This window comes from Lipotes vexillifer, unplaced genomic scaffold, assembly GCF_000442215.2.
Source record: "Lipotes vexillifer unplaced genomic scaffold, Lipotes_vexillifer_v1.1 scaffold342, whole genome shotgun sequence".
Lineage (NCBI taxonomy): Eukaryota > Metazoa > Chordata > Mammalia > Artiodactyla > Lipotidae > Lipotes > Lipotes vexillifer.
Window position 1 is genome coordinate 2,553,051 of NW_006786802.1, and position 9,407 is coordinate 2,562,457.

General features: G+C 36.0%; 1 protein-coding gene across 1 annotated transcript in view; it reads right to left on the minus strand.

Moving 5' to 3' along the window:
- The window catches only part of CHD9 (chromodomain helicase DNA binding protein 9), a 218,186-nt gene that overhangs the window by 22,026 nt on the left and 186,753 nt on the right, over positions 1-9,407 (minus strand). The window contains 5 exon segments of the mRNA XM_007459467.1: positions 585-787; positions 3,643-3,862; positions 5,005-5,047; positions 8,642-8,699; positions 9,344-9,407. Coding sequence (XP_007459529.1) covers positions 585-787; positions 3,643-3,862; positions 5,005-5,047; positions 8,642-8,699; positions 9,344-9,407 — 588 coding nt within the window.

A 9,407-nucleotide genomic window follows, 5' to 3' on the forward strand; every position in this document is an offset into this window, starting at 1 on the left:
TAACTATAGTCATGTAAGATTTTAACATTAGGGAAGAGTGATGGATATATGGAAACTCCCTACATGGGCTTCAAAAACAATTAAATTCACCCCAGAACAGTCCCTTAGCTGAGCATTAGCAGCTCTGATTATTTTCGTTTCGTTTTGTTTTTTTGAAGGCCCTGGGTGTTTTTTTCCTACTAAAACTCTTTAAAATGTCTTTTGAGTGGAGGCCTCACTTCTTGCAAAATTAGTTGTGTAAATAAGCCCTCTAAGCACAGTTCCTATAAGACGGACTAAAAACACACATTAGTTCTGTTTACCAAACGCTATCCTTTATCTTCCACCTCCCACAATCATAAATCTAAATCTAATAAAAACACTATTTTCTCAAAATTAAATGTGTACCTTTATTCTCTTTAGATCTCATTTCAATAGTAGAATTAAGGAGTAAAGGATCTTTGAGCAGAGTTTATTTACAATTCAGAAAAAACTGGTAAAATGTTGAATTAGACAGTACTAAAATAAAATAGCTGGAAATTTCTGAATTTTACCAATTTTGCTTCTTTGATTGAAACGAGGAAAAAAAGAAATTTTATACATACCATCTTTGGAAGGAAGACGACAAACCCTCCGACACATAGACATGAATGCATACAAATATTTCTCCAAACTATCATCAGTTTTCTTATGTAGCCTAGCCATAGCTCTAAATTTTGTCCAGTCAAATTGGCCTCTGTCAGGATCAAACACCACTCCAAATGTAGATACAACTCTATAAAAGTCAGCTTCTTCTCTTCTTGTCCATCTGTTTTGAATAAAGAAGAAGTCACATTTCTCATGGAAGTAAATAAATATTAATGCAAAATACAATGACTATAATAAAAATTTAAAACCGTTTCAAGTACCTAACACTTTAAAGGATTAAATCCAGGGCTATTTCCTTAGAAATAGATTTTAAAATGCCAGCTGACTCATCTATCCAACTGTGCTTCTTTTCCTTCAGACAATAATAGTTTTTTGCATACTTACTGTGCAAAAAAATATGCATGGGATACAAGATTGTATAGGATATGACGACCCTCCCTTTGGGAAAAAGATAAAACATTTCAAACATATTTACAGTATAAGGTAGTATTTTACAGTTGTATGTATTATAGAAACCATGAATTTTAGGACAGCACAGAAGATGGAAGGATCTGTTCAAACTTGAGTGATGAAGAAAGGCATCACAGAGTAAGTGGCATTTAAGATGCAACAAGGTTAAGATTAAGGGAGGGAACTAGAAAGAGGGCACAGAATAAGCAAAGTAGGAAGTAATCTACATTTTAAGGGGATGATGACTATTCCAGATTGAAAAGGAGATGGCTCATATTGGGGACAGAGGAAGATAGGCTTGGGGTCAGTTTATAAAACACTCTAAATGTCTGGCTAAAAAAGTCTCTATTCAGTTGAAAGTTCCTGAAGATACTTTAAGAGGGTAATATCCTCACACACCATAGATCTCCAAACACAGTAGAATCTTTTCCCTGGTTAACAATCACAAGTTTCTTGTGTAATGAGAAATAGCATATGAGAAAGACCTTTGAAAAACATTAACAGGCCATTTTTATCATAATGATACATTAAGAAGATTAATGATGATGTAAAAATAGTCATTCTGGGAAACCAACCAATCAAGTCATAAGAACCTTGTACCTGAGTGATAAAGTAGGAATGGAAAAGAAAGGATAAATTCAAGGATTACATAGGACACAAAAAAATATGACACCTACCTTCAAAGAATTTACAAGTTAGAAAGGTAAGACATGGAAAGGAAAAGATGAATGCCATTACAGTATCTTTTATTATTTTGAAAATGACTAGCTTTATTTAGATAAGTGCTATATGAGTGCAGAAAGCAGAGAGAATACTATGAGCTAGTCTGGTTGAGAAAAAAACTAATAGAGGAGATAGAACATGTGTTGAACTCTGAAGGAGTAGTAGGGTGAGGAATGGACTAAAAAGTAGGAAGAAGGGTATTCTGGGTGATAGGAACAACTTAAGTAGGGTACTGAGTCAAAACTAAGTGGGGCATTCAGGCAGAGGGAATAGGAGAGAATAAAATTAGTAATGCATGCTGAGGCCTAAATTGAAGAGACTCGAATTAATTAAGAAGTTAAGACTTTATCCCTATACTAAATAAAGAGCCATTGAATATCATGATAAAACTAGTACTTTAGGAAGATTATCCAGATCTGCCAGAGCAAGGGAAAATGTATGCAGTAGATCAAAGATGGTCACAGTCTTTGCCACAGTTCGCTTTGAGAGATGCAACCTGTTTTCCTTTCCCTTAAATTCTGGTTGGCCCTGTGATTTTTTTGACCAACGGTAGGTGGCACAAGTGACACTCTGTAACTGCAGAGGCTGGGTCTTAAGAAATCTGCAGCTTCTGCCTTTGCCACTTGGAATGCTCCCTCTTAGAATCTGAGCTCCCAGCTGGCAGTCAGCACCAACTGCCAACAATGTGAGTGAGGCCATTATGGACCTTCCAGCCCTTGCCTCCCTCCAGCCAACACCATGGGAAGCAGAAGAACCATCTGGTCAACCCACAGAATAGTGACAAACAAAAAACTGATGTTGTTGTTGTTGTTGTTGTTGTTTTTTTTTCTTGCGTTATGCGGGCCTCTCACTGTCGTGGCCTCTCCCATTTGCGGAGCACAGGCTCCGGACGCGCAGGCCCAGCGGCCATGGCTCACGGGCCCAGCCGCTCCGCGGCATGTGGGATCCTCCCGAAACGGGGCACGAACCCGCGTCTCCTGCATCGGCAGGCGGACTCTCAAGCACTGCGCCACCAGGGAAGCCCTGATGTTGTTTTTACGTCACTATGTTTTGGGGTGGGTTGTTATGCAACGATAGATAACTGAAACAGTAAATTGACATAGGTAGTAGTATTTGAAGATTACGTCTAGAATAGCTAAAATCTTAAGTGTCAGACTAAATTCTGGTTACAATGAATGTGTTGCAAATGAAACAAAGGAACAATGATTTATCTTTCAGAAAAAAATCCAAAGATCCAGGTTTAATGAGGACTCCAGGTTATTGCTAAACTTTCTTATTCTTTTCCATATATTCTATCCTTTTTAAGAAGTTAAAGCTTTTGGGATGAGAGAAGTTTGCCTGTCTTCCTAACAAGCCTCTTGAAGACGTTCTACTACTATTTGTTCCCCTTTGACATCAGTAGTTTTAAGGGTTCATCCTCTGTAAAAAGCATAGATGAACTTCTCTTCCATACATTCTTATATTTCATTAATGTCATCATGTAAAATAAGATACAGTGGAATTTATTTCATATAATTTAAACATACGTTTCATTGATAATTTAATTCTTGAGTTTGCACCTTCATTTTTCCCCATACCTCACTGTTCATAAACATGACAAAAGAATGATTAAATATAAAGTATGGACAAATAACTATAAAATGCAATTATCTGTATTAGCTTAACCATATTTGTGTGTACATATATTTATATACATGTGTATGTATGCAAAGTATTTTGCTTTGACCAACTTCTCTACCTACATACGTTTTTCACAACGTGAGATAATCGTACCCTAACAGACTTCAGAGTGAACACTATATTTAGATACTATACATTAAAAATTTAGTGCTATTGTCTTACCTCTGCTGTCTTTCTATCTTGGCTGCCATTTTAGGATTAAGAGTGGCTTCTTCATAAAGAGGCTGCATAACACTGGCAGGCACTGAGAAAGTAGGTTGTATCTGCTGGATTTGTCTGTTTTTATTAGTACGCTGATATGCAGTGATGAGACGCCTCAAACGTGTGGTTAAAGCTGACTGAGTAGGCCAATAAATTTTATCACCCTCCATCAGTTGACCATCTACATTTAAAGAAACTCATGTCAATTAAAAAAAAAAAACAACTAAAACCCCAAAACTAAACAGATACTGTCATGAAGTTCACAAAAGCAGCAAAATTTCCCTACTTAAAATTTTTTCTTCCAATCTGATTATGTGAAAAAAACAAAACAAATCTCCCAAAAAAGTTTTAACTATAGCTCTAAAAATTACAACAAACTTTAAGAGCAAGTTCCAAGAGTAGGTCACGGTGGAATAAAGAACTACAATGTTATATATTTAAAGAGAACTTCATTTGCACAGAAAATACAACTCTTGCATTTCCAGGTCTAATATATCTTACTGGAAGGCAAATACTCAATGCCTTAACTTAAATTAAAAGTCCAACTGAAATCCATTGAGAAGTTGAACACTATAAACTCTTCAAATTAAAGCTTTCTGTATTAAGTTTATCTCAATTTAAAAGTCACCAGGGAGGAACATATATTTTAAAAAGTCACCAGGGAGGAACATATTTTAAAAAATTCAATATGACAATGCTGTAACTTTTAAGTTTTCATTCACCTAATAAAAGTGCAAGATCTAACTCTCTATTTCTACAGTGTAATATAACCATATATACCATAATCAAGTGGTAATCATTCATGCTAAGGAAAAAACTACTCCTTTATTCCTAGTTGAATTACAGGAAGGTGAGGCACTGTTCCCCTTGGGTACCAGCTGGGAATGAATGTACTCTAGTGACAGTACGTTTCTATCTTGATATCAGAAGGAAGGAGAAGCAAGACCGTGTACAGAAAAGCCTGTAGAAACTGAGTGATAAAAGAATGTTTCTCAATGTGTGTATGAACAAATAAGAAACGGATTATTAAATTAACACTAATGGTGTGTTTAATGGTGAAATATCACATACCAGTGTAATAATCAAGCCACAAAATCATCAAAGCTCCTATTCTATAAAAATTCAGTGAGTCACTGCGTAAAGATTTACAACTAAAAATATTGTTAAATTTCCAATCAACTATGTTCTATAATGATTGCAACTGTCTTCAATAAATTTCACACACATTTGAGACATATAGAAGTGTATTAGTTTACTGATCTCATGGTATCATGGGAATGTTAATTTACAATAATACTAAGTAAAGAAATAAATGCTATTTACCTCCATCTGCTATAATAAGATCTCCTGGTGAGGAAACATCATCCTTTTAAAAGAAAACAGAAATTTGTCACAGGGTAACTGGGTCAAGATATAATAAGAGAATCGATTTTCTTTATAATAGAATACTTTCTTATTCAATAGAATTTAAAAAATTCAATTTATTTAAACTAAAAAAACCCAAACCAAAAACATTTCACCCATTTCCATCCTCCCTCTAACCTCAAGCCTCTGGCAACCACAATCTATTCTCTTTATCTATCAACTTAAAAAAAAAATTTTTTTATTAGAGTCCACATATAAGAGACATCACACAATATTTGTCTTTTTCTGACTTATTTTACTTAGTACAATGCTCTCAAGGTTTATCAATGTTGTTGCAAATGGCAACATTTCATTCTTTTTAAAGACTGAATATTCCATTGTGTACACACACACACACATGTATATGAATATACATGTGTGTATGTGTACATATATATATATCTATATATATATATCACAATCTCTTTATCCATTTGTCTATCGATGGACACCTAGGTCATTTCCACATCTTGGCTACTGTAAATAAAACTTCAAACCACATGTGATCGGGCTGCATATATCTTTCAAATTAGTGTTTTCATTTTTGGGGGATAAACACCCAAAAGTGTGATTGCTGGGTCATATGACAGTTCTATTTTTAATTTTTTAAGTAACCTCCATACTGGTTTCCACAGTGGCTGCACCAATTTACATTCCCACCAACAATATACAAGGTTCACTTTTCTCCACATCCTAGCCAATACTTGTTATTTCTAGTCTTTTTGATAATAGTCATTCTAACCGGTGTGAGGTGATACCTCACTGTTGTTTTGACTGGCATTTCCCTGATGATTAATGATGTAGAGACTTTTCATGTACCTGTTGGCCATCTATATGTCTTCTTTTAAAAAATGTCTATTCACATCTTCTGCCTATATTTTAATCAGATCGTTTGGGTTTTTTTGCTATTGAGTTGTATGAGTTCTTTATATATTTTGGATATTAGCCCCTTATCAGATGTATGATTTGCAATTATTTTCTCATATTGAGTAGGTTGCCTTTTTCTTTTGTTGATGATTTCCTTTGCTGTGCAGCTTTTTAGTTTGACGCAGTCACACTTGTATATTTTTGCTTTTGTTTTTGGTGTCAGATTCAAAAAACTCATCACCAAGACCTATGTCAAGGAGCTTACCAACTAAGTTTTTATTCCAATGACTACTAGTTTCTACTTTTGTTTTAGAAAGCCCTAAGTTAGAATTATCATCATTCCTTTGTAGGTGGGTCTTTTTCCTCTGGTTGTTTAAAAAAACATCTCTGTTTGGTGTTATCTGTACTTGCACCAGGATGTTCCTTGAAGTGGATTTAGTTTCATTTATCCCTGCAAGATTCACTTTACTTCTTGAATCTGAGGATTCATGTATTTCATCAAGTCTGAAGAATTCTCAGCTGGTAACTCTTTAAAACAGGGCTTCTCCCTTATGCTCTCTAGTCTGTCCCTCTGGAACGCCTATTAGACATACACCAGACATTATCATGCATACACCAGACATTATATATACTCTTTGTATCTAAAAAGTTTTTTTATATACTCCATTGTACTGGTTTTGTTTGTTGCCTCTCAGCTCTAAATTTACTGCCTCTCATACCTTTTGCCAGCTCTAAGAAAAAAAAAAAAAACGGATCTAGGCTCTTTATTTTTTCTTAGCCAGCCAATGTAATATTAAGCTTTGTCAGTAGTGGGAGCTGGAGAAGAGAGGCATTTTACTTCCTGGTTGCTGTGAGCTCCTCCACTGCTCAGCTCCTACGCACATGCAGCTTCCTCAGTGCCCAGCTCTTGCAGTTCATGCAGTTTCTTTAGCACCTCTTGCCCAGCAGCTTCTCCTGAGCAACCTCCCCCTGGGTGGTTTTGTAGTGGAACGCCTCCGGTGAGACACTTCCCCAAGAAAAGCTTGGCAACCCTAGAGGGTGGATTTCCAGCAAGTTGCTCAGGTGTGGCAGCACAACAACTTTTCTTCCATCTAGTGAGCTGTGGTCATACCCTCCCCAAAAGGACAGAACCTCAGCCCTGGTGGGGACAGGACCCTTCCTTGAGTGCTGTATCTCAGCCTTAGGAATAGTGGCTATTCCTATATTCTTTCAAGTTCTTGCCACTCAGTATTTCAACCCCTCTATTATAGTCAATAACTCTTTACATTAAACTTTCCCTGTTCAAATTACTATGTGGTTTTTCTCTCCTGATTGGCTCAAACTGATTCATCACGCTACGTTATGGATAAACTTCCTCTATTTTCTAAGTAATTTCTTCTCTCGTGAGCTCTGTCTAATCTGCTTCTCCAGCATGATGTTTAACTTATTTGTTGAGTTTTAAATTTCAATGACAGTATTTTCCACCTTTAAAGTTACATATAATTCTCTTTCATATGTCCATCGTCATTTAAAATCTTATCTTGTCTTTCTTTTTTCCCTAGTTCTTTCTTTAATGTCGTTAATCATTTAAAATTTTATTTATTTTTTTCAGGAGATATATTAACAGAAATTCTTAAAGATCTAATCTTGTTCTTCGTTGTAGTGCTAACATTCACTCATGGTAAATTGCTCCTCATAAATTAAAAATTTTTGGATTTTGACCTCATTTTATGGAGGGCTTTATCTTCAAGACTCAAGTGTAATCTAGATTGAAGTCGTTTCTTTTAACTGTTCTTTTTCTTTGTTTTTACCAAGTACCTCAAGGGTATTACCAGCTTGGGATCTCTTTTTATATTACATTTTTGCCTTGAGAGCTCCTGGACCATGCAGATTAAGTAAAAGAAATCAAACCATAAACTCAAAGAGAAGGCAGGCCTATGGCTATGAATTCTCAGGGGAAACAATTTTCTCCCTACCCAGAAACCATGCTGAGATAAATTTACTTGTTTCCCTGTGCTGTTTGGTAGAAGGTACTACCCTTTAAGGGTTCTGACTTTACTGGGTTTCATTCTCACTGCTACACACTGGCCTAAGCCTCATCTTTCTTCCTCAATATCCAATTCCCTTGGCAACCAAGACCAACAAACCCTACCTGACAGCCATAGCATTGTCTAGTCTTTACTATATTCTCACAAATATTATAGAAATTCTTCTCCTCTTTTAACATCATTTTCCCAACCCAACAGATTATATTCTGTACTTTCAACCAACTCTTTTTCTTCCTTTTGACTTTCTATAGACAGAACACTTAGAACTATGCTTTAGCAGCTCAGAATTCCTCTGGGCTCCACCCTCTACTTCAGATCGCTTTATCTGTTGCTGTGTACTTTTAGTATCTAGCTCTTATTCTGCTTTGAGATTTTGCCCCTGAACACTGTGTTTCTTTGGTTCCTAGCAGTGTAGCATGTTGGGAATCCCCATTTTATCCATATGTGCAAACCAGCCTCCAGCTTGTCTAGAAAAGATCAAGCAAATTTTGAATGGTTATTTGTGATGTCTGGCAACCTAAGTTGGTCACTAACTTAGCTAATGTTCTAAGAAATGATGCATAATGAAAATGTATGAAGGAAAAACATACAAAAGAAATAGCAAGCAAAAGAAAACATGGATAACTAGATTTGAGGATTTAAAATCATGATCCAAAGCATACCTCTATATCATCTTTAAAGATAGCTGGGGCAGGTTTGTATTCTGGATCTTCCACATCCCTGTTAAATACCAACAAATGCTATAATTATCGAACTGAACTTCAAATTTCTCGTGGTAGGACAAACAAATGGGGTATTGTTGGAAGGACTTCTTCATATGTTTTAACGGTCCGACTGAAGTCTCTTCTTCAGCCAGAGGAGCCCAAGCCTAATAGCGTGAAGGCTATTTACATGGCAAGTCAGAAGAAAGCTAGTTCTAATTTACTCTTACTCCCAAGTTCACTTATAAATGTGGTATTAACCTTAACATAGTCTCTTACTTTTCTCTTTTGGTAAGAAAAGAAAGATAATAAAGGCCTCATAATAGGTATAATGAACAACATCATATTTCTCTTCAGTTGTAATATGCTTAGCTTTCTTCCTCCCTCCTAGGTCCCTAAAATTTTATAGTCTTAATTGCCATGACCATTAAGAATGGAAAAATGAAGGACTCATCAAAAGAATGGGTGTGGGGAAGGTCCGGTCTCTTCCTACATTGCACTCTGTTAGACAAGTGCTAACTTATTAGAGTATCATTAGCTCTTTTGAATTATAAACTCCAATTCTCATACTGCTACATTATTTAAAGAGATACATCACCGACATAGAATATGCTGATGTTGATAGAGCTATATGGAGAACTCATGATTCTGAAATCCACGTACCCATCCATGTAATCGTTCGCCCTCTGTTCTGCAGCAACTGCTTTCTCATCAGGTTTTCCCACTC